The sequence below is a fragment of the Pelophylax lessonae genome, assembly GCF_965119305.1.
Source record: "Pelophylax lessonae genome assembly, chromosome: 7".
Taxonomy (NCBI): domain Eukaryota; kingdom Metazoa; phylum Chordata; class Amphibia; order Anura; family Ranidae; genus Pelophylax; species Pelophylax lessonae.
Window position 1 is genome coordinate 68,855,284 of NC_138774.1, and position 25,049 is coordinate 68,880,332.

Consider the following 25,049-nt stretch of genomic DNA (forward strand, 5'->3'; position numbering starts at 1 on the left):
GGGCTTTTTTGGGGTGCTGTCAGGACGCTGTCCTTACAACAGATGGGTCTTTGAGGACTGGAGTGGACACAGAACACTGGCCTAGCTAACGATTTCCCAATCCCTATAAATTCAGCAGCAGCAGCACTCTCCCTGCCCTAACTAACACTGCAACTTCAGAATGAATCTAAGATGGATGCTGTCCTTGCTTTTTTATAGGAGGTGGGAGGGTCTGGGAGGGAGGGTATGCTGATTGGCTGGAATGTGTCTGCTGACTGTGAGGTACAGGGTCACAGTTTGCTCAATGATGATGTATAGGGGGCGGACCGAACATCGCATATGTTCGCCCGCTACGGCGAGCGCGAACAAGCGATGTTCACCGGGAACTGTTCGCCGGTGAATAGTTCGGGACATCTCTATAGGTGAATCGGAATCCACACCTAGACAATGTTATAATTAACATGCTAATTAACTCAGCACTTAAACCAGTCTAGATGACCAGACTGGCCGGCAACAAGGCTAAAACAAAATACATTACACATTATCGTAAGTAGAGTTGAGCGGACACCTGGATGTCCGTGTTCGGCCGAACTTGAAAAAAAAGTCCGGGTCCGTTTCCCGGACTTTTTCCGAACTTTACCCGGACACGGAACCCCATTGAAGTCAATGGGGACCCGAACTTTCAGGCACTAAAATGGCTCTAAAACACCAATGGAAAGGGCTAGAGTGCTACAAATGGCAGCAAAACGTAGTTAAGAGCATGGCAAGTGCTCTGCAAACAAATGTGGATAGGGAAATAACTTAAAACAACAAAAAAAAACAGAAAAATAAAACAATTTTCTTCATCTGTGAAGGACGAGGCCCATATGGAGTAGGAGGGAGGTTGAGGTGGTGGTGGATGTGGCGGTGTAGGTTGAGGCGGTGGAGGAGGACGAGGTAGACACTGCTTTTTTTCAGTCATTTTAAATGAGGGTACACCCCAAAAGAGTGAGAAAAATCAAAAATAGAACAATGGCTGGGTAAGGTCGATATCCATCTCTATTCTGCACAAGGTACGGAAAAGTCCTGTGGGATCCATGCCTGGTTCATTTTAATGAACGTGAGCTTGTCCACATTGTCTCTGGACAGGCGGCTGCGCTTGTCTGTGATAACGCCCCCAGCCGTGCTAAAGACACGTTCAGATAACACACTGGCTGCAGGGCACGCCAGCACCTCCAAGGCGTAAAGGGCAAGCTCAGGCCATGTGCCCAATTTGGAGAACCAGAAGTTGGAGGGGGCAGACCCGTCATTCACTACATTTAGGCGTGTGCACACATACTGCTCCACCATGTTGGTGAAATGCTGCCTCCTGCTAAGACGTTCCATATGAGCTGCTGGTGCTGCTGTTTGTTGTGGCGTGCTGACAAAGCTTTTCCACATTTCGGCCATGCTAACCCTGCATTCTGAGGTGCTGGCGGTGCCCTGGTTGCGTTGGTGACCTCTTCCTCCTCCTCCTCTGCCTTGGCCTTGTGCTTCCACTGTGGCCCCGCTGTCAGGTGGGAATGCCAGCAGCATCGCGTCCACCAGCGTGCGCTTGTACTCGCGCATCTTGCGATCACGCTCCAGTGAGTGAATTAAGGACGGTACGTTGTCCTTGTAACGGGGATCCAGCAGCGTGGCCACCCAGTAATCAGCACAAGTTAGAATGTGGGCAACTCGGCGGTCGTTGTGGAGACACTGCAGCATGTAATCGCTCATGTGTGCCAGGCGTATCGTCTGTGTCCTCTGTATCCCACCAGCCACGCACCAGTGATGGCCATGAGCTGGCCTGGGTGCCACCCTGCTGTGAACATGGTTCAATCTCCTCCTCCATCTCCTCCTCATCATCCTCCTCATCCTCCAGAACTGTGCCCCTGCTGGACAATTGTGTCCCTGGCGTTTGTGGGTGCAGGAACCCACCCTCGGAGCCACTTGCGAATGACTGCCCTGAAAGCCTTGGAAATGTTACCTCTTCATCCTCCTCCTCCTCCTCATCCTGTGCCACATCCTCTTCCATCATCGCCCGATTATTGTTTTTTTAAGGAGGCATAGAAGTGGGATAGTTAAGCTGACAACGGCGTCATCGGCACTGGCCATGTTGGTGGAGTACTCAAAACAGCGCAACAAGGCACACAGGTCTCGCATGGAGGCCCAGTTATTGGTGGTGAAGTGGTACTGTTCCGCAGAGCGACTCACGCGTGCGTGCTGCAGCTGAAACTCCACTATGGCCTGCTGCTGCTCGCACAGTCTTTCCAGCATTTGCAAGGTGGAGTTCCACCTTGTGTGCACGTCACATATGAAGCGGTGAGCGGGAAGGCCGAAGTTACGCTGCAGCGCTGACAGGCGAGCAGCAGCAGGGTGAGAACGCCGAAAGTGCGCACAGACGGCCCACACTTTCTGCAGCAGCTCTGACATATCGGGGTAATTTTTAAGGAACCTCTGCACCACCAAATTCAGCACATGCGCCAGGCAAGGGATGTGCGTCAAATCGGCTAGGTCCAGAGCTGCTATGAGATTTCGCCAGTTATCGCACACCACCAGGCCGGGCTTGAGGCTCGCTGGCAGCAACCACTCATTTGTCTGCTGTTCCATGCTCCTCCACAACTCCTGCGCGTTGTGTGTTTTTTCCCCCAAACAGGCAAATTTTAAAACTGCCTGCTGTCGTTTACCCCTGGCTGTTCTGAAGATGGTGGTGAAGGTGTTACGCTGACCGGATGAGGAGGCGGTAGAGGATGAGGAAGCTGAGTAGGAGGAGTTAGGAACAGGAGGCAAACTGAAGCGCCCTGCAATCCTCGGTGGTGAAAGGACATGCGCCAAATTGCTATCCGCCTCAGGCCCATCCGCCACTGCATTTACCCAGTGTGCCGTTAGGGAGATATAACGCCCCTGACCGTGGTCCACATATCGGTAGTTAGGTGGACCTTGGCACAGATGGCGTTGTGCAGTGCACACCTGATTTTTTTCCCCCACTTGGTTGTGCAGGGAAGGGATGGCTTGCCTGGAAAAGTAGTGGCGGCTGGGCACGACGTACTGTGGGACAGCCACCAACATAAGGCTTTTAAAACTGATCGCCTCCACCAGACGGAATGACAGCATTTTAAAGGCCAAGAATTTTGAAATGCTGGCATTCAGGGCCAGGGATCGCGGGTGGGTAGGGGGGTACTTCCTCTTCCTCTGAAGTGTTTGGGAGATGGAAATCTAAACGCTTCCACGGGACATTGTGGAGATGGTTGGTGACCCAGGTGGTGGTGTTGCTGACAGATCGTTTGTTTTGGCAGGTGCAAGTATCACTACAGAGGTGGATGAAGAGGCCGAGACTGCAGCAGAAGAGGAAGCAGGAGGAGCCAGAGACCTTTCTTGGTTTTGAAGGTGTCTACTCCACTACAGCTCGTGCTTTGCACTTAGATGCCTGATCATGCAGGTTGTGCTCAGGTTGAGATGGTTTATGCCTCGCTTCAGGCTCTGATTGCACAGGGTGCAAACCACTCGTGTCCTGTCATCAGCACATTTTCTGAAGAACTTCCACGCTAGAGAACTCCTTTGAGCTGGCTTTGGTGCGCTTGGTCCCTTGCTGCGTTGGGCAGTAGCAGGCGTAGTGTCTAGGGCACGGCCGCTCCGCTTCTGCACCCTGCTCCCTCTTCTGCTGTGCTGGTGGCTCTGTGCGACCACCGCCTCTTCCTCCAAACTACTCAGGTCACCTGCATGAACTTCATTCCATGTGGGGTCGAGGACCTCATCGTCCTCCACATCATCTTCCACCCAGTCTTCACCGCTGCCCTCCTTGTCGGTCTCCACAATTCTGAGTGCCGCAGCAGTTGGCACCTGCGTTTTATCATCATCGGAGATGTGCTGCGATGGTCCTTCCATGTACTCATCTTGAGAAATAAGTGGTTGGGCATCGCTGCACTCAATCTCTTCCACTTCTGGCGCAGGGCTAGATCGATGTCCCTGGGAAACCCTGCTTACAGAGTCATCAAAAAGAAGAAGAGACTGCTGCATGACTTGGGGCTCAGACTGCTTGCCTGATTTGCAAGGGGGTGAGGTGAAAGACGGTTGGACATCGGCTGCAGGTGCCAACTCTGGCCTTTCTGCAGTAGACTGGGTGGGAGACAATGTGAAGGAACTGGAGGCACAGTCAGCAGCAACCCAATCTACTATCGCCTCTACTTGTTCTGGCCTCATCACTTCTAGAGGCGCATGATGCCCTACCAAATACTGCTGCAGGTTCTGTCGCCTACTCACACTTGAGGAAGGTGTTTCACTTGTGCGTGTAGCTGGCACAGATCAACCACGTCCTCTCCTTGCAACAGGAGCTCTACCAGCAGCACCACGACCCAGGCCACGGCCCCTATTTGACGGTCTCCTCATATTTCTGTAATTTATGATCTTGCCCTAGAAAGGTGTTTATTGAATAGCGGAACAAAACAACAACAGTATCGCACGGGTGTATCTCACAGTCAAGTATGCAAACTAGGCCGCAATTTAATTTTTTTTTCCCCAAAAGGGTGTTTATTAAATAGTGGAATAGAAAAACAGTATACAAATACAACGGGTGTATCTCACAGTCAAATATGCAAAGTATGCCGCAAATTTAATTCTTTTCACCCCAAAAGGGTGTATATTGAATAGCGGAATAGAAAAAAGGATATAAAATGGTGTATCTCACACGTACAAACACAGACTAGGCCCCGATTACAATTTTTTGTACCCTAAAGGGAGGATGAGGAAGAGGAGTAGGAGGAGTTCGGAACAGGAAGCAAACTGAAGCACCCTGCAATCCTTGGCGGTGGAAGGAGATGCGCCAAACAAATTTAAAAAGGTGTATCTCACATGTACCGATACAGACTATGCCGTAATTTAATTTTTTACACTCCAAAAGGGTGTATATTGAATAGCGGAATAGAAAAAATTTTATAAAACGGTGTATCTCACATGTACAAACACAGACTAGGCCCCAATTACAATTTTTTGTACCCTAAAGGCAGGATGAGGAGTAGGAGGAGTTCGGAACAGGAGGCAAACTGAAGCACCCTGCAATCCTCGGCGGTGGAAGATGCGCCCCAAAATTTTAGAAGGTGTATCTCACACGTACCGATACAGACTATGCCGCAATTTAATTCTTTTTACCCCAAGGGTGTAGATTGAATAGCGGAATAGAAAATATGATATCAAAAGGTGTATCTATCTCACACGTACAGACCCAGACTAGGCCCCGATTACTATTTTTTGTACCCTAAAGGCAGGATGAGGAGTAGGAGGAGTTCGGAACAGGCAGGAGGCAAACTGAAGCACCCTGCAATTCTCGGCGGTGGAAGATGCGCCCCAAAAATTGGAAAGGTGTATCTCACACGTACCGATACCGACTATGCCGCAATTTAATTCTTTTTACCCCAAGGGTGTAGATAGAATAGCGGAATAGAAAATATGATATCACAAGGTGTATCTATCTCACACGTACAGACCTAGACTAGGCCCCGATTACTATTTTTTGTACCCTAAAGGCAGGATGAGGAGTAGGAGGAGTTCGGAACAGGAGGGAAACTGAAGCACCCTGCAATCCTCGGCGGTGGAAGATGCGCCCCAAAAATTGGAAAGGTGTATCTCACACGTACCGAAACAGACTATGCCGCAATTTAATTATTTTTACCCCAAAGGGTGTAGATTGAATAGCGGAATAGAACATATGATATCAAAAGGTGTATCTATCTCACACATACAGACCCAGACTAGGCCCCGATTACTATTTTTTGTACCCTAAAGGCAGGATGAGGAGTAGGAGGAGTTCGGAACAGGCAAGAGGCAAACTGAAGCACCCTGCAATCCTCAGCAGTGGAAGATACGCCCCAAAAATTTGGAAGGTGTATATCACACGTACCGAAACAGACTATGCCGCAATTTAATTCTTTTTACCCCAAGGGTGTAGATTGAATAACGGAATAGAAAATATGATATCAAAAGGTGTATCTATCTCACACGTACAGACCCAGACTAGGCCCCGATTACTATTTTTTGTACCCTAAAGGCAGGATGAGGAGTAGGAGGAGTTCGGAACAGGCAGGAGGCAAACTGAAGCACCCTGCAATTCTCGGCGGTGGAAGATGCGCCCCAAAAATTGGAAAGGTGTATCTCACACGTACCGATACCGACTATGCCGCAATTTAATTCTTTTTACCCCAAGGGTGTAGATAGAATAGCGGAATAGAAAATATGATATCACAAGGTGTATCTATCTCACACGTACAGACCTAGACTAGGCCCCGATTACTATTTTTTGTACCCTAAAGGCAGGATGAGGAGTAGGAGGAGTTCGGAACAGGAGGGAAACTGAAGCACCCTGCAATCCTCGGCGGTGGAAGATGCGCCCCAAAAATTGGAAAGGTGTATCTCACACGTACCGAAACAGACTATGCCGCAATTTAATTATTTTTACCCCAAAGGGTGTAGATTGAATAGCGGAATAGAACATATGATATCAAAAGGTGTATCTATCTCACACATACAGACCCAGACTAGGCCCCGATTACTATTTTTTGTACCCTAAAGGCAGGATGAGGAGTAGGAGGAGTTCGGAACAGGCAAGAGGCAAACTGAAGCACCCTGCAATCCTCAGCAGTGGAAGATACGCCCCAAAAATTTGGAAGGTGTATATCACACGTACCGAAACAGACTATGCCGCAATTTAATTCTTTTTACCCCAAGGGTGTAGATTGAATAACGGAATAGAAAATATGATATCAAAAGGTGTATCTATCTCACACGTACAGACCCAGACTAGGCCCTGATTACTATTTTTTGTACCCTAAAGGCAGGATGAGGAGTAGGAGGAGTTCGGAACAGGCAGGAGGCAAACTGAAGCACCCTGCAATCCTCGGCGGTGGAAGATGCACCCCAAAAATTTGGAAGGTGTATCTCACACGTACCGAAACAGACTATGCCGCAATTTAATTATTTTTACCCCAAGGGTGTAGATTGATTAGCGGAATAGAAAATATGATATCAAAAGCTGTATCTATCTCACACGTACAGACCCAGACTAGGCCCCCGATTACTATTTTTTGTACCCTAAAGGCAGGATGAGGAGTAGGAGGAGTTCGGAACTGGCAGGAGGCAAACTGAAGCACCCTGCAATCCTCGGCGGTGGAAGATGCGCCCCAAAAATTTGGAAGGTGTATCTCACACGTACCGAAACAGACTATTCCACAATTTAATTCTTTTTACCCCAAAGGGTGTAGATTGAATAGCGGAATAGAAAATATGATATAAAATTGGTGATTTTTCAATAGCACATGTGAACACAGCAGTGTCTTATGTCACAGTCAGCTCTGCAGCAGGCTATGAAGGGAAAAAAAAAAAGAAAATTCCCCTTTAAGTTTGTAATTTTTAAATAGATTAGTACAGACTATGCCACAATTTAATTTCTTTTAACCCAAAAGGGTGTATATTGAATAGTTGAATAGAAAAAAGTGTATAAAATTGAAAATCACTCAATAGCACATGTGAACACAGCAGTGTCTTATGTCACAGTCAGCACTGGAGCAAAAAGGCTATGAAGGGGGAAAAAAAAATCCCTTTTAACTTGTATTAAAATAGATCTAAGATGAACGCTGCACACAACTGACTGATAAAAATAGATTTTTTTTTCTCCCTCCTCCTCCTCTTCCTTCTCAGTGGGCTCAAGTGAGGGCAAAAAGATTGTTCACTGCACCACCCCCCACACAGCAAAATCGATGTATACTGTCCCTGCCTAATCTCCAGCCTGTCCCTAATATGCTCCATAAGATCGTTCACTGCACCACCCCCCACACAGCAAAATCGATGTAGAAGACTGACCCTGCCTAATCTCCAGCCTGGCCCTAAAATGCTCTAATAACTTTCCCTGCCTGCACTCCGACCTGTCCCTGCATTCTTTTCGGACACAATTTTTCACAGAATCACTGTCTGTCTCTAATCAGCAGCCAGCACGTATGATGTGTGCTCTGTCCCTAAACTACAGCAGAATGATGCGGCACGCTGGGGGCTCTCGAACTTATAAAGACATGGTCACATGCTTCAGATGGCCAATCACAGCTACTAATACATTAGTAGGCATGGCTGGGATGGCTTAAGGCACACCAGTTAAACGCTTGTTGATTGGCTGTTGAAAGCCCACCATTAAAAGCGTGCCATTACATACAAAACAGTAAATAAAATGACCGAACACGGATTTTAAACCCGAACATACAGTAAAGTTTTCGGGTCCGTGTTCGGGTAACAAAAATCCAATTATTCGGTTACGAACACGAATAATACAGTCCATGTTCGCTCAACACTAATCGTAAGCATAAACACAGAACACCTTATTAAACAGACAATGGCAGGAGGCCCCCAGTAGCAGACTGTCCCTCTCCTACATTGAAGTACATGGAATCCACGTCTAAGAAATGCTTTGATTATTTAGGAGTCACAGACTTTATGGCAACAGTCTACAACAGGCTATAGGTCTCACAGTGTAAAGTGGGATTAAATCATTTTCCCAGTCACCCTGTGTCCCTAATAAACACAGGGTGACTTACACATAAGAGTGACCTGGGGAGCTGAGACAGGGATTTCCCAACCTCTCTAAGGTAAGCTGGGTTTCATAGGCCCCCCAACCACATATCTCCACTTTTGGAAGGAGACTAAACACAGGAGGAGACCCCAGATGGATTGACTTCGAAGTTAGTCTGTAGTTCCAGTCCCCCAATGGCTGTACCCACACAGTACCCCAAACAAATTGTCCCAAACAGAGCATTACTCACGCAGCCAACCTCTGCCTCTCTTGTAGAACATACCCATCACTGGGGAGAAGCGTGGACTGGCCCTTTTCTTCCTTGAGTCCTTTCAGCTGCTGGAGAGAAGACTGGGTGGCTGGGCTCACTCTACCTTGCTGTTGGGGATCTGGGCTGACTTCCTAGCATCCCTGGAATATAGAGGTGAAGACCACAGTCCCATCCACTACCACAAGAAATCCATCTTTTGTTAGTTGAGGGTAGAGACCAGCAGCACTCTGCTCTGTTGCCAGCTCTTTTGCTGGGTTGGTGTCATCATTCTGGAGCACTGTCTGCTGCTGAGAAGGGGAGTCGGCTGCTCCATCTTCTTTACCTTTTTCTGGCTGTTGGGACAACCTTTTTTGGTACTGTCTGACAAGTACACAGATCCTGGCTGGGGAAGGAAGACAGTTTCCTCCTCTCCGGCTGACTGTTGGGGAGGGAAGACAACAATCTCCTCTCCATTCTCACCCTAGATCCTGATCTGCTGCTGGGGAGTGACCACCACCTTCTCATCCTGGGCCTCCAGAACTGCCGCAGGTGTGGAGCAGAGGTCTTGGACCCTCTGTCCAGTTGTCAGCGCTTCAGCTGGGGAAGTTTCTTGTAACCCTGCAGATGCTTCTGTCAGGAAATCCCATGTCCCTGTTAGTGGTGTAGGAGAAAGGCTGTCTTCATCTTCTCTCAAGGAGGTTGAAGCTGCTGTTGGTGTTGGACAGAGCTTTGTGATGTTTGGCCCTGATGCTAGCCCTCTGCTGGAGGCTCACCAGGTTGTTCTTCCTCAGCAGAAAGGTCTAGTATATCCCCTGTCTATGGGATTTCTGAAGGTCCAGGGGACGGGCTGGTGGCCCTTGGGCCCAGTGCCAACACTTTGGCGGGTGACTTATCATCCATAACATCCTCCGATGAAAAGTCAATTAAATCCATGCTTTCTGTGATCCATGGCTGGAGAATGAGGACGGCTTCCTCTTCTCCTGAGCCCTTGAACTGCAGATGGGAAAATGAGCCAGCTGTTCCATCTCCTGTACCTTTATCCAGTTGCTGGAAAGATGCATTCCTCCATCCAAGCTCGCCCTGTGCAGAAACAGGTTCGTCAAGGTCAGTCAACACTTGCTGCATCCGCCATAAGAGCTCCGCTTCCATAGCTGTGGGTTCAGGTGAGCAAAGCCACCTTGACCACATTGTCGACTCTTCAGGCAAGATTTCTGGACTGTCAACTGGTACTTCTGGATAGTCCCAGGCAAAGGGAGCCCAGCCCTGGTGCTGAGCAGAGCCTAGCAGCCGTCTGTAGGCTATCTCCAGCTCTCATTCCTGAATGGCAGAGCACTTCCGAGATGTTCAGTATCTCTTCTCTGTAATCCACAATTTCCTCCAACTGCCACTCCAGATTGCTTCCAAAGTTAGGGTCCCCTAACAGCTTCCTGTACAACAGTCCCAGGCTGCCATAGCCAAAGCCTTCCGTCATCCGGGCTGTCATTCGCTATCCAAGGTCATGCTTGGGATACATGCCACTGGAGGGCTCTATAGCTCTCTTCCAACCACATCTCTGCCCAAACCAGCCGGGTTAACTCAACTGTCTGCTCCTTGTGTGGTTTTTCTCCCAAAAACAGCATCCACAATCCATACTGCGAGCAGTACCTTTCCTGGATTAAGAGGAGAATTTTTCCCTGGTGGCACTGCTCACGGGATAGCGTTTCCATCCGGAGTTCCCAGCGGACAGAATAATACAATCCTAGCAGGACCTGCTCTGACACTAGTCCCCTGTGCTGTATCCTCATTTCTCGCAACCTCCTTCCGAATTCCTCTTCCATGATGGCTGGTATCTGTACCTCTCCTCTTCTGCTCTCTGGACCTTGGATGAAGGTTTGGATGTCCCCGACTACAGGAAGAATCATACCGCTTGCCACCAATGTGACTGAACTGGCCCACAGTGTGCTTGTGTGCTTCCGTCTATATACCAATTCCTTCAGTCTTGAACATAGATATCAGATATTATCACCGCTGTATACAAGACTAGCCGAGCTTGTATAAGATCTCAAACTGTTATTTTACAAACTCACACAGAATATATACCACACACAGAAGGAAATCCCCCTCCTGATCAGATTACCCTACCAATACAAACTGCACACAGAAACTAACTTAAATTAACCTGAGCCTAAATAACTAGCCATCTGGAGAGAAACAATAGTTGAATGGGAATCCACACCTACACAGTGTTATAATTAACATGCTAATTAACTCAACACTTAAACCAGTCTGGATGACCTGACTGGCTGGCAACAAGGCTAAAACAAAATACAGTAAACATTACCCTAAGTATAAACACAGAACACTTTATTAAACAGACAATAGCATGAGACCCTAGTAGCAGACTGTCCGACTCCTACATTGAAGTACAAGGAATCCACATCTAAGCAATGCTTTGATTATTTAGGAGTCTCAGACTTCATGGCAATGGCTTAAGTAGTTGTCCATCATTTTCCCAGTCCCCCTGCCCCCCTAATAGACACAGGGTGACTTACACATAAGAGGGACCTGCGTAGCTGAGACAGAGATTTCCCAACCTCTCTAAGGTAAGCTGGATTCCACGGGCCCCCCAAGCAAAGTGACTCCTATCACAACAATAAAATGAATAAACATTTTACAAAGCTGCACAGTTTTTTATTACCTACTGGGGCCCCTTTACTGCCTAGACTTTATTCTGGAAAAGGTGAACTTTAAACCTAAAAAAAAAAGTGTCGTTCTTTTCAGATGCTCCTGTGAGCTAAATTGTGCATGTTTGGTATTCCCAGTTTTAATTGGTTTTGGTTACCTGGTAGCATCCAGCAAGGATCCTAAATTTAAAGTTTATCTAAAGCCAAAACCTTTTTTGGCGCAAGGAATGGTTTATATACCTGTCAAATGTTTGTCTGGATTCCATTTGCGGATTTCCCCTAAAATTCTGCCTTGAGACAAGTCAGTCAAGATCTTTCCAAATTAAGAGAAATCCTCTCTTAGCTGGTTAAATGAAAACAAGTGTTCCCATTGAAAGCATTCCCTCTATTCCTAACCAGTACCAAACAAAACCTGGGAGACAAAAGTTCTAGCCTCGCATAGGGTGAAGGTGCCAAAATCCCTGCCTGTGACATTATTTATCTAAAAAAGGATGAAGTGCATTCCCTTCTCCTATAAGATGCTAGCTTCATAAGTAATAATACTACAACAAACTTACCTGCAAAAACTGGCTAGTTTCTTAATAGCAAGGAGGCGATAACAAGTGCCTCTGGTGTGCAGAGGCACTGACTATTATAAATACATATTTTCCTTCACTTTAGTATGCAACAAAGAAAAGGATAACAGTTTTGTATACACTATTGTTAGTACTGGCTAAGTGCCACAGTGGGTCGCGGAATGACTTATGTGAAGGTAGGAAGATATTGTACCTCTCAACCTATTGTTCTAAGGGAGATACTTCACATTCACTATCAGACTTACAGCGGGTCTGATGGAATCACGTACTAGATAGACAGACAAAACACAGAGACATCCCAAACCATCTCTATACTCTGAGAAGAGCACCTTCGGAATGTGATATCCTCTAAAGGTGGTGTCTTTGCTGGCTGCATGGGGTACTCCTGCTGGTGCAATATCGGCAAATCTCTGGATCTCATGAAGGACGGCATCTGTATATGGCATCTTACTCTTGTCCTCCACTGATGGACAGCGATCACTGCCTATTACATTGTCAATCTCTTTATGGATCCTCTCTGAAGAGTAAAAGATGTAACATGTCACATCTGCATTTATATGAGATCAGTGATATTCATACATTGGAATCTGTTTGTGTGCGTTTTTGTCACATGCAGCAAAGCCTACTAACTTGAATGAGCCCCCGAAGGTGATGTCACACAAAAGATTTTCATATTTCAAACTTATAGTGTATTTCCCAAGTTAAGCTATTCTGCTGCATTTTAAAGCAGGCTCAATAGGAGTCACTCTCCCTGTCACACAAGCATAGGCATTGTTTTTAGACAACTCTATAGGTAGAATTTTCTTAGAAAAATAAATTGTTGCCATGCATTTGTTGAAATATAAAGGATAAATATTTTTAAGCAGTTCCAGGTAAAAAGTAAAAATGTTCAGGCGGCTCAGTAAACAGAGAAACAATGCTAAAACTAGGAAATTCCCTAATTTTCTGACTTCTATGTAATCTTCTGCAGAATATACAGGTACATCGCATAAAATTTGAATATCATCAAAAAGTTAATTTATTTCAGTAATTCAATTCAAAAAGTGAAACACATATATTTTATATAGATGCGTTACAAACAGAGTGATATATTTCAAGCATTTCTTTCTTTTAATTTTGATGAATATGGCTTACAGCTAGTGAAAACTCAAAATTCAGTATCTCAGAAATTTAGAATATTACATAAGACCAATAAAAAAGGAATTTTCTAAACAGAAATGTTGGCTTACTGAAAAGTATGTCCACGTACAATATAGTATGCACTCAATACTTGGTCGGGGCTCCTTTTGCATGAATTACTGCATCAATGCTGTGTGGCATGGAGGCAATGAACCTGTGGCACTACTGAGGTGTATAGAAGCCCAGGCTCCTGGAATCTCTTTGAAGTGGCCCACTTATGTCTAAAAAATAGGATATGATCCCTTTGTTCATTTGTTAAGGTGAGACTGAGATCAGATTCATACTCTGCATGTGGGCAAGAGAGGAGGTAATAGGAGGTACACAAGCCATGTCAAAAGGAAGAGACGTCCACATAGTAGGTCTCAAAAAGGGAGCATGACTCCAAAGTACCAGAGCAGGATTGGAGATTGGATTGGAGGCACCAGGAGGAAAGCCCATAGAACCAATAACCAGTGACATACCTCATGGACCAGAGGAAGCAGTAGGGACACAACCCAGTTTTTAAAGCTCTGTAGGTGTATTGCTTATCACGAGGTGGATTTGGAATGCAAGGGAAGCATTGAGTATTGTAAAGGCAAAGTAACAGAAGTAAGACCATATGTTGCTCCGGACCAACCCACTGTTTGAAAGCAGCATTTTTAATCCAATCAAGGACTTCATTCATGTGGACTGCGGTGATATTTGAAAGGGTCTGGAAACCCCGTGCCCCCCTCAATTTTTTTATTTTTTTGTAATCAGATACTTTTATTAAATGTTTCACGTTGTTAACACATACAAACCAATCAAACAACACTGTTTATAGTTTTCATCGAGAACCATATTCATGTCATGTAATTTGTGTATATAGTGAAACAATCATCTTTTACATTAAGGGCAGCATCATGAGATTTGGTAATAAAGTCTCAACTGAAGTTACAGACAAACATACTGCCAGAAAATACACAAAAAGAACAAAACCAAAGAACATAGATGCCTTTTGTAACTTTTATCAGTAATAAAACATTATATACTTCAACCTCATCTAGTTATGAGCTTCTCCCACACATCCATGCACAAGTCATAAGAATGGCTCGGGACCCTCCTTTAACTTTAACACCTATATGATCTTTTTTTCTGGTTCTGGACATGCTACAGAGCTGAAACTTCACAGGTACACCAGAAAAAAAGATCATATAGGTGTTAAAGTTAAAGGAGGGTCCCGACCCACATCCCTGTTCTACTGAAAAATTATCTTTTTTTTTTCAGTAGAACCCCAGATACTAAATCCAAAGTAAAAATCAAAAAATCTCTCTTTTTTTTTTAATTTTTTCAATAATTGGCTTTTTTTATCAAAAATTTTTTTATCAAACAATTTTTAAGAACTTTTTTTGTGTGATTAATAGTTAATGGGGCATGACCCAGAACCCTAGGCACTTTTTAGGGGCATTTATTGGGTTTTAGGGCTTCAAATGGTGTTTTTTGATTACCGAAGTTCGGGTCCCATTGATTTCAATGGGGTTCTGAAATCCGGGCCGAACTTTTGGAAAATTCGGGTGTTCTGGTCGAACCGAACTTTTCAAAAGTTCGATCATCCTTACACACATTAATGGGCAAATATTTGGGTCTGTTGCCAAAGTTACCTGAAACACAGTGTTTATAGTGGCTATTACTTCTTGCCAATAGCAATGTAACTTTGGTACATATTTGTTCAAAAGATTTAAGGTTAAGGTTAACCAGTAGGGATTCACCTTCCATGGAGATACCCTCCCCAGATCACAGCCATCAAGGGACACCAGAAGGGGTAAATGGTCAAAAAGGCCCAGAGACCCTAAGAAGATACCTATGGAAGGAAAGAGCTTGTTGCCAGTGCAAGGTCAATCCTTGATAGAAAAGAGAATTCCTTGAGATTGGGATGGTTTAATCTCCAGATGCCGATCAGACCAAGCTTCTTCAGTCGTTTTGCAAATCTTGTCTCAGTCAGCATCCCCGGGCTGCTGGCCAGTTGTAATCTATCCAAAGTGGGGTTTAGTACATTATTAAAGTCTCCCAACCCCAGAACCGGGAGTGCCAAATGCTGAGACATAAGCCTGACCAGCTGTTTAAAAACATTGTCAGAGTATGGTGGAGGTATATATACATTTGCCAATTTAGAATGCTTGGGTTTCAAAGTACATAAAAATATGCCTGCCCTCAGAATCCAGCAAGCATTGGCTACAGAAGAATGTGGTGGTTGAGGAGATCAGTACACTCACTCCCCTAGCACAGGTGGAATATGTTGTGTTGCATTGTGAGCTAAATTTAGCTTAATGAAAAAGAACATTGACATTCCCCCCCATATGAGTCTCCTATATTCAAGCTATAGCCAGTTTATTATGTAATAATGCGGTAAGTACAGCCTGCTTCTCGACTGAGTTGCTTAGACCCTGTAAATTCCAAGAGAATATCATATGTGAATTAGACATAATAAGCAATCAAACATTGTGATAAAGCAGAGTGAATTGCTGCAAAAGCAGCCTATAGACTCAGAGACCATGGTGTCATTACATCAAAGTCTGACCCCTGCTGACCCAGGGGGTTGAGGGATGGAGTTTCCCAGAGTCAGTAAGTCTGCATGATGGCGATGAGTGTGCAATGCTTTGGGGTAGCTTTGGTGCAACCAACATTTTTAATTGTGCCAGTTACAGTAGAAGTGTTGTGAGGCAACTAGGCATCTATTATCAGAAGAACTCTGCTGGAGGTAGAAAGAGGCAAAACAAAAAACATTAAAATAACAAACTTCTGTCACTGTAGGACACACACCTGAGGGCCTGCCAGTGGCCAAGTTGTAGGTAACACCATATGAAAACAAAGAGCTGAGCAACTGCCATTCACCTGTCGGCTGAACATGCATTCCTCAAGTCCCCTTAGTAGGATAATAGATGGGAATCAGGAAGTAACAAAAGAAAATAAATATTGAAAGGCTCTTAAGTGGAGTGATGCCAGGGATGTTGTTTTTTGCGCTCCGACCAATAATTTGCCAGGTACAATATGTTGTACGAGACCTGCAGGTCTTGTAAGCCAACCTTGACATCCACAAATTTTGCTCTTTGCCTTTGAACCTCAGCAGAAAAGTCCAGGGAAAAATAATATTTTGGCACCATCATATTCTATATTCCCTTTTCAGCAAGCTTTGGTCAGAATAAGATCTCTGTCTCTAATGTTAAGCATTTTAAGGATGAAAGGCCTGGGTGGAGTGCCTGGTCTTGGTGGTTTAGTTGGAATCCTTTGCACTTGTTTCACTGCAAACATAGAAGTAAACCCCTCTTTGCCAAGGGTATCTAACAGCCATTGTTCTATTAAATCCACTGAGCGTTTGCCTTCGACAGGCTCAGGTAGACCCGGGATATGGATATTATTTTTCCGTTGTCTATTTTCCAAGTCTTCCAGTCTGCGATCATGGATGATAGATTGTGTTTGGGTATTCTTCATGTCACTTTAATGGTGTGGAGCTGAGCCTCCCTTCCAAAGCAATTGTTCTGTCCAGGAGTTTTGCATGTCATGGCGGACAAGGGCTATGTCCCCTTTAATGCAAAGCATCCAAGATGTGAGGGAGAGAAGTGAGGCATTACAAGCCTGCACAGCCTAAAACACCTCACTGAGAGTGGGCTCAGTACCAGAGGGTGGAACAAGCACCAGCACTGTGTGAGTTGGGGCAGCATGCTGTGTAACTCTCTCATGTGGCTTCTCCCACTGCTCCAATGCAGGAGGGGAATTCGAGACAGCAAGCTGAGTGTCAGTGTCCCCATGTAAGCCAATGGTGACTGGGGATGTGCTTAACTATCTAAAAGGTGTGTGGACAGAACTCTCTAGCTCACTTGCTATGTCCATGTCCCATGAGCAGTCTCTGCACAGGCGCTGCGGCATGGGCTGGCTGCAGGCCCCATCTTAGATCCCACCTGCCAATCTGAGTTGTTCATCCTCCTTCCCCAACCTCATCATGGCAGGATTATAGTCAGAGCAAGCAGGTGTCTCACTGTATCTGCTTGCTGCTAGTTCTTCAGCCTTATAGTGTGTACAGGACAGGAGTCCCAACGCCCTTGGATACCCGATGTATAGGAGGTAAGCAGTGAGAGCTCTCAAAGACATGTTCTGCTACATCTGAGCATAAGCCACACTCCCCCCATATTTTAGTCAGAGATCTGTAAGAGATCTTCCTGGACCATTACAACCAAAGAAAATTGATAAATTCTGCTTTGACTGAACAGAGGAAGGTCTTGGGAATTTAAACCAGTAAAATCTGTAATAGCTATACAAGTCTTGGGAGAATGTTCCTTTTTAATGTTAGTTAGGTACACTTGACCTCCTTCCGACCTGCTTTCAGTGAGTTTTGCACACCCATAGAAATGAAAAAAACATTTGAAGCAAAGAAAAGCCCATCAGCGCAGGCCCCTGTTCATCAGGCAGGTCGGATGGGATGGGTATGTACCTTTAAAATGATGACAGAGGGGCAGTCATCCTTATGATTGTAGTAGGAACAGATGGTGTTACCTTGTATCTCAGGGTATTTGAGTAGAATCAGGAAGCCATATCTCAGGGTCATACTTGTTGTCTCAGTCCCAGCAAAGAACAGGTCATTTACTGTTCCTCGTAAGTTATCATTATGGAATTCTGTTTTTGGGTTGTTCTTTTCCTGAAAAATATTTTCATAAAAAAGTTAGCAGCCAACACAACATATGGCTACTGCAATTCACATATATTTTGTAAATATCTCTTTTAACTAGCCAGTCCCCACTAATAATTAATGATTCTCCCACTCTGAAACATACTATTTGATGTTTGTCTGCATATTGGTGGAGCATCAGAGCTGAAAGAAGCTTCTCCCCCTCCTTCCCCTTTCATCTCTTCACAAGAGTTTGGACAGCTGCCATCTGGCAGAGGCACTGGCCTAATCTATTATGTTCACATATTATTAATCAGGAGTATAATTTACAGCTTCAAATGTCCTTAAATTGGATGTAAGCCCTCACATATACCCAGTGAAGTGAAAAGCCTTGGAATATACACAGAGATGAGACAAATCTCCCTACATCGGTTTTACATGTATTTCTGCTGTCTTCAGCTTTCTATATCCTTTAGAAAGTGCACATTGTGTTAAAAGTTTTTCTTCCTGTTTCAGCAGTGGGAGGGGAGTCTGGGCATACACTGTGTCTGAGCTGATTGGAGGAAAGGCTCAACACCCCCTCCACATAGGCGGAGGAATGAAGAAACTTGCAGAGCTGTGCTGTGAATAAACAAGTTCTCTGCTCAACTGTCTCTAAGTCCCTTTCCTGACACAAATTTCTAGCTGCTTTTATGTCGTGTGTTGGAGAGCTTGTCAGAAGTTATCATGCTGATAACAGAGGAACGGAGGAGCAGAAAGTCACAGGACATCGGCCTTTGGAGAGAGATAGGTAAACACTACAGATATATGTGCTTAGGTCAGATTTCATGAATGGGGTTTACATCCACCTCAAAATGTACAACAGAGCCACTGTAATTATACGTTACAGTTTATATAATTTGGCACTTTTGTACTTCTTACAAACCATGCAGTAAAGCTGAATAATTCTTTAAAACACCAATTGCATTAGAAAAGAGGTCAGACTCTAGACCAAGAAATGAAAACAAACTCACTTCTTCCATTTTAATGAGAAAGCAATCTATGAAGTCACGAGGGCAGTTCACATCCAATGTCTCCTTATGAGGTTCCACCCTATCCTGTAGAAACTCTCCAATCTTTTCAAAATAGTAGAAAATTTTCTGGTGGGGGCCAGGGATGCGGCTCATTAAGGTTGGGATCAAAGTAAAAAGCTGAAATACATTTTCAATTTAGGCATTAAATAATTACTAATACATTACATACAATTTTTTATGATACATTTCATAATAAAATACTGAACTTTATCACAAAAGGGGTCTAATATTCTCAGTTTCCCTATCCTTTACTAACCTACAATTATCCTTTGAAAACATTCTCCACTTGCTGCTGGGCTGGAATCCAATTTCCTTTGTATACAAAGACATATTAGTCTTTAAAAGTCCTATTTTTAAACAGAGCAAGGTACTACTTACCCCAGGGCATCATAGTGATTAGTGATGGGGATGGTATTGACATCCCCAAATGATCCACAATGGCTCAAAAGTGATATGGCCCAGAAATATTTAGACAGAATAAAGGTAAAAAATAAAATACATAATATTCTTTCTAATTTATTATATTCTTTTTTTATATATTTTCTATTAAATATAAAAATTCTAATTTATTCTTTTTGAAATTTGAATTTCTGAAGATGGTTATATTCTATTTTATTATATTCTGTTCTATTGACTTCTATTTTATTAGAATCTATTCTATTTGAATTCAAATTTATTGTAGATGAAATTACAATTTTGGAAGACGGGTATATTCTATTCTATTCTATTCTATTGTTTTTTCTATTCTATTCTAGTTTTTTGTGTTATTTAACCTTTTACTTCCCATGCCCAGGAAACTTAAATCAAAAATTATAATTTCCACAGCAGCAAAACCCCTCCAAGACAAGATAAATGACTTGCCTGGTATACTAACTTTCCAAAACTATAAAAGCTGTGAGCTACGCTATAGTGATGTAAATAGTGATCAACGGAGGCACTGTGAAACTTTTACTGAAAAAATAAAAATTTCCAATGAGGTCATAGCCCATTTACCATCACATACACATATAGTATATCCTTCCTCATCAGTATAAAAAGTTTCTTGAGAATTATAATAAAAGTCCCATCAGTGTGTGATATCCAAAATATAATTTCAAATGCTATGCATAATAAACAATACAACTCTGCATCATATAGTGAAAATAAGTCCTTCTTGTGCTCATGCTCATAAAGTGCCTCCAGTGCTTCAATAAGTTACTTACACTCCCCCCCCCCTCCCCTTCACACTATGCATAGTGGGCTATATCAAGAGTTGCACGACCATATTGGAAATTTGTTGATCTCTATTCGCGCCACCATAGTGCAGCCCACAATTTTTATTGTTTTGGAAAGTATTCTATTCCATTTCTATTCTTTTATTCTCTATTCTATTCATGTATATTCTATTATTTTCTATTCTACTCAAATCTATTCTATTCTAAGTCAAATTCATTCTTTTTTAAATTTGAATTTCAGGAGACGTTTATATTCTATTTTATCCTATTCTTTTCTATTTCTTTTTTTTTCTGTTCTATTTTATTTTATTCTATTCTATTATTTTCTTTTCTATTCTATTATCTTCTGTTTTACTCTATTCATTTATATTCTATTGTTTTTTATTATATTCTTTTCTGTTTTACTCTTTTCTTTTCCATTCTATTCCTTTATATTCTATTCTATTTTTTAAATTGTATTCTTGTTTTCAAATTTGTTTTCAATTTCATATTTAATTTTTTAATTTGATTCAAATTCAATTAGAATTTGATTCACATTTTGGCCGAATTTTGTTTAGTGTTTATGCATCTGTTTAAATATGTTACTATTGTAATTTGGATACATTAGAATTCAATCAAAACATCTTGGCTTAACAAAATTTTTCTCCGAATTTCAATTTGGAACGAAACAAACTGCACATATCTATTAAAAACTATCTTCAGCGTAATAAAGAACAAGGAGTCCTGAAAGTAATGGTTTGGCCCCCACAGAGCCCTGATATCAACCCTATCGAGTCTGCCTGGCATAACATGGAGTGACAGAAGAATTTAAGGCCCGCCTACATCCACAGAAGATCTGCGGTTAGTTCGCCAAGATGTTTTGAACAACCCACCTGCTGGGTTCCTTCAAAAACTGTGTGCAAGTGTACCTACTGTGGCAGGGCAAGCCCGTGCCACTGTTTAATGTAGTGGTTTACACCAGATTTTGTAAAAAGCAAACACACTAATAGCGCAGGAGTGTGCTGGCTTCATATGGGAGCCAGAGTTAGAGCTCAGAGCCCCACCCCCCTTAGGGAGTCAGTTTATGAAGGGAGCTGTGAGAGGTGCTTGCTGTCAATTCTGTCCAGGTCAGTACAGACCAAGGACTGAGCGTGAGAGAGTCCATGAGGGACAGAGCATCTGGGAAGTTGCAGGGAAAGACACAGAGCTGAGGTACACTGTCTGTGCATGAACACTGAGACTTGTTTGATGGCCATGAGGACCAAAGGGTACTAATGGTCAGGAGGGTCAAGAGGTACTAATTGGAGCAGTAGAGCTGCCAAGAGAGCCAACAGGCTGAATTTTGTCAAAACATCTGTGAATTAAAAACATGACACAGGATTTCTGAATTTAATTTTGACTGGTCTAATTTGTGGATAGGCTGAACTGTTAAATAGTTACTTTCAGGTCTCAGTTCACATAAGAGACAATCTCTTTCCCAACTAAGATATACTTTATTGCCAAAAGTATTGGGACACCTGCCTTTACACGCACATGCACTTTAATGGCATCCCAGTCTTAGTCCGTAGGGTACAATGTTGAGTTGGCCCACCCTTTGTAGCTATAACAGCTTCAACTCTTCTGGGAAGGCTGTCCACAAGGTTTAGGAGTGTGTCTATGGGAAGTGCATTTGTGAGCTCAGTCACTAATGTTGGATGAGAAGGCCTGGCTCGCAGTCTCCGCCCTAATTCATCCTAAAGGTGTTCTATCGGGTTGAGGTCAGTACTCTGTGCAGGCCAGTCAAGTTCCTCTACCCCAAACTCTCTCATCCATGTCCTTATGAACCTGGCTTTGTGCACTGGTGCGCAGTCATGTTGGAACAAGAAGGGGCCATCCCCAAACTGTTCCCACAAAGTTGGGACCATGAAATTGTCCATAATGTCTTGGTATGCTGACACCTTCAAGTGTAACTCCACTTTTGTTGAGAAAACAACCCCTCTGGGTGATCTCTGTACAGTACAAGGATTTTAACAAACTTTGTTGCAGATTCCTACCTTTTGTTATTCTGAAGAAGTCCCTGTGTGTTTGTCTGTGTCCATGTGGGAAAGTGAGTCTAATGGGAGTGGTTTCATAATTATCAATCAGCTGTGATCATGCAGGGCTCTAATGAGGAAAGCTGCTGGGCCTGCATCCCTTTAGATCTGATTTCCTATTGAAAGTATCTCACCAAAAGGGGTGCCTGAAATCTGACTTGTATCTTAGTGCAGACTTCTGGGAAAATCAGTAAACCAATCACACAAGTAGGAAATTATGTTTTAGGGGACATTCTGTATAAATTCTGTGTACAGAATACCCCCAGGTTGCCATTTTGCATTGCATTTCACAGAGAATTACAGAGCTACAGATTGACATTGTCATTTTTAATAATATTTTATTACAATATGACTTGTGGCAAAAATTTTATACGCTATATTATTTTTTCTTTGTTTGCTATTTTTTCTCCCACTAAAGTGGAGTTACCCTTTAAGAGTTTCCTTCACTGGAACTAAGGCGCCAAGCCCAACCCCTAGAAAACAACCCCACACCATAATCCCCCCTCCACCAAATGAATTGGACCAATGCACAAAGCAAAGTCCTTAAAGTCATGAATGAGCGAGTTTGGGGTGGGGGAACTTGACTGGCCTGCCTCAACCTGATAAAACATCTTTGGGATGAATTAAAGCGGAGACTGCAAGCCAGGCCTTCTTATCCAACATCAGCGCCTGACCTCACTAATGCGCTTCTGGAAGAATGGTCAAACATTCCTATAGACACACTCCTATACCTTGTGGACAGCCTTCCTAGAAAAGCTTAAGCTGTTATAGCTGCAAAGGGTGGGCCAACTCAATATTGAACCCTATGGACTAAGACTAGGATGTCATTAAAGTTCATGTGCGTGTAAAGGCAGGCGTATATATATAAATATATATATATATATATATATACATACACATGCACACACACACATACATATATTTGTAGACTGGGTCTTCAACTAGAAATGTGATATCCATAACTACCACAACCTGAGGTGTGCCAAAGTCGTGTTGGTCAGTATTCCTAAAAGAGTGCATACTCTAAGTATACAGGTGTCTGAAAATAGAAAAAAGGGGGGGGGATCCGGTTCGGAGAGAACCAGAGATAATAAACAAACCGTCATGTGCCTGTCAGAGGAGGAGGAATATATACCCATCAGACTCCTCCTACAAATACAAAGGCCCGCCTTTATACTTGTAGTCTGAGCCTTCAACTAGAAATGCGATATCCGTAACTACCACAACCTGAGGTGTGCCAAAGTCGTGCTAGTCAGTATACCTAAAAGAGGGCAAAAACCCCAGAGCAGGTATAAGAGAAAAATAATTTAATAACAGGATAATATGAATAATTTAATCAATTAAAGTAGCAAATACCCTAATGACTTCAGCGTGGGGTTCTGGTATGTATCGACTGTAACAGGAGGAATTCCAGCGCCCCATATATTGATAATGTGTGAAGGAACCCCCTGTTTGGAGGCTGCGGACGCTGCATTGATCCTAAAGGAATGTCCTGAAAATTGTTTTGGGTTTAAACCTAAATGCGTGAACAAAATCCCAATGTGAGAAATTAACTGCTTGGAAGTGAGGGGACATGTTGGGAAATGGAATAACGGACTGTTAAGGGGAGCAGCCTCAAATTCTTTGACGAGTAGGTCAAACACAACTATTGGGCACCAGCTACTTTTAGTTCTGTAATAATTGACTATAAATCCCCAGCCCCTCTGCCTGTTTTTATAGTTGGGAAGTTGTAGAGAAAAATGGTCGGGGAACCAAGTAAGACTGCCTTTGAGTAGCCCAGGTACATAACAACTGGGACACCTCCCCAGGTCTGAGGAGACCAAAGAAACTTAAATAAATGGCTGCTTGAGTACTAGAATGGGAATTACACCAAAATGGGAAAAGGACAACATGTCTGACATGCCTCTGAAGATTTGGCCGGTAACTGGTAAATGTGATAAATGTGACTGGCCCTGAGTTTTCTGAATACCCCTCAAAATTGCTTTGAGGGGGTGGGCCGCAAAAATGGAAGGACTACCAGGATCCTGCAGGGACCTCAAATGCTGAATACCTGAGAGATAACTTGATAGTATTGAGAGACACTATGGCAATAGGCAGCAAAAGCCATCACATATTTGACATCCCCAGGGAAACTGCAAGGGTATAGGGACATGAACTTAACGAAAGTCTTACAACCCTTAGTGTAAGCTTTCATTGTGTTACAGGATAACAAAATATGGACCAGGTCAACCGCCTAAGCCCAGAGTGTGACTAATCCATGATCAGTGGGAAATAAGGTGGTAACATCATGCCCACTGGATCTACTTCTGGATGCTGTAAGAAAAATTAAAACGAGATAAGGCGTCTGCTGCAATATTGTCATTACCGCTGATAAATTCACCAAGGAAATTAAATTTGTAAGTTAGGCCTAACCATGTCAACCTATGCATAAAGGACATGATGAGGGACCTGGATCTACCCCTATTGATAATTTCGGCTGTAGCCAATTTTTTTTTTTTTTTAGTAAAGAAAATCACTGTGTTGCCAGACCAACCAGGGCCCAATGTGACTGCTGCAGCAAGTGTTGGGTAGATTTCAAACAAAGCTGAAGTCTGAGCAAAACTGGGAATATTGAACACTTCTGGGGGCCAATGGCTAGCCAACCATTAATGCCCAAAAATGGCCGCAAGACCCACTGAGGCAGAAAGCATAGAAGAGCGCTCTAAGTGCAGATTAATTTATTGAAGTATATTAAAACAAATGTAGCAACTCACAAGAGCCCAGGAATTAAGAGGCCGATGTGACAATTTTAAGACAATGCTCCTCTAGGTGGTGCTGAAGTGAAGATGGAATGAAGTCTGCAGCGTCACCAGAAAGCAGCTGAGCGCACTACGCGTTTCTGAGCATGGGCCAAGTAAAGAAC

The 25,049-nt window shown here is 43.6% G+C and overlaps 1 protein-coding gene across 1 annotated transcript in view; it reads right to left on the reverse strand.

Annotated features, from left to right (window-relative positions):
• Positions 1 to 25,049, reverse strand: part of LOC309559465 (cytochrome P450 2G1-like) — an 86,900-nt gene that overhangs the window by 29,320 nt on the left and 32,531 nt on the right. Inside the window, exons 5-7 of the mRNA XM_082262737.1 lie at positions 18,823 to 18,999; positions 17,698 to 17,839; positions 12,342 to 12,529 (exon numbers count right to left, since the gene is read on the reverse strand). Of these exons, the coding sequence (XP_082118863.1) occupies positions 12,342 to 12,529; positions 17,698 to 17,839; positions 18,823 to 18,999 (507 nt within the window). The remainder of the gene's footprint in view (positions 1 to 12,341; positions 12,530 to 17,697; positions 17,840 to 18,822; positions 19,000 to 25,049) is intronic.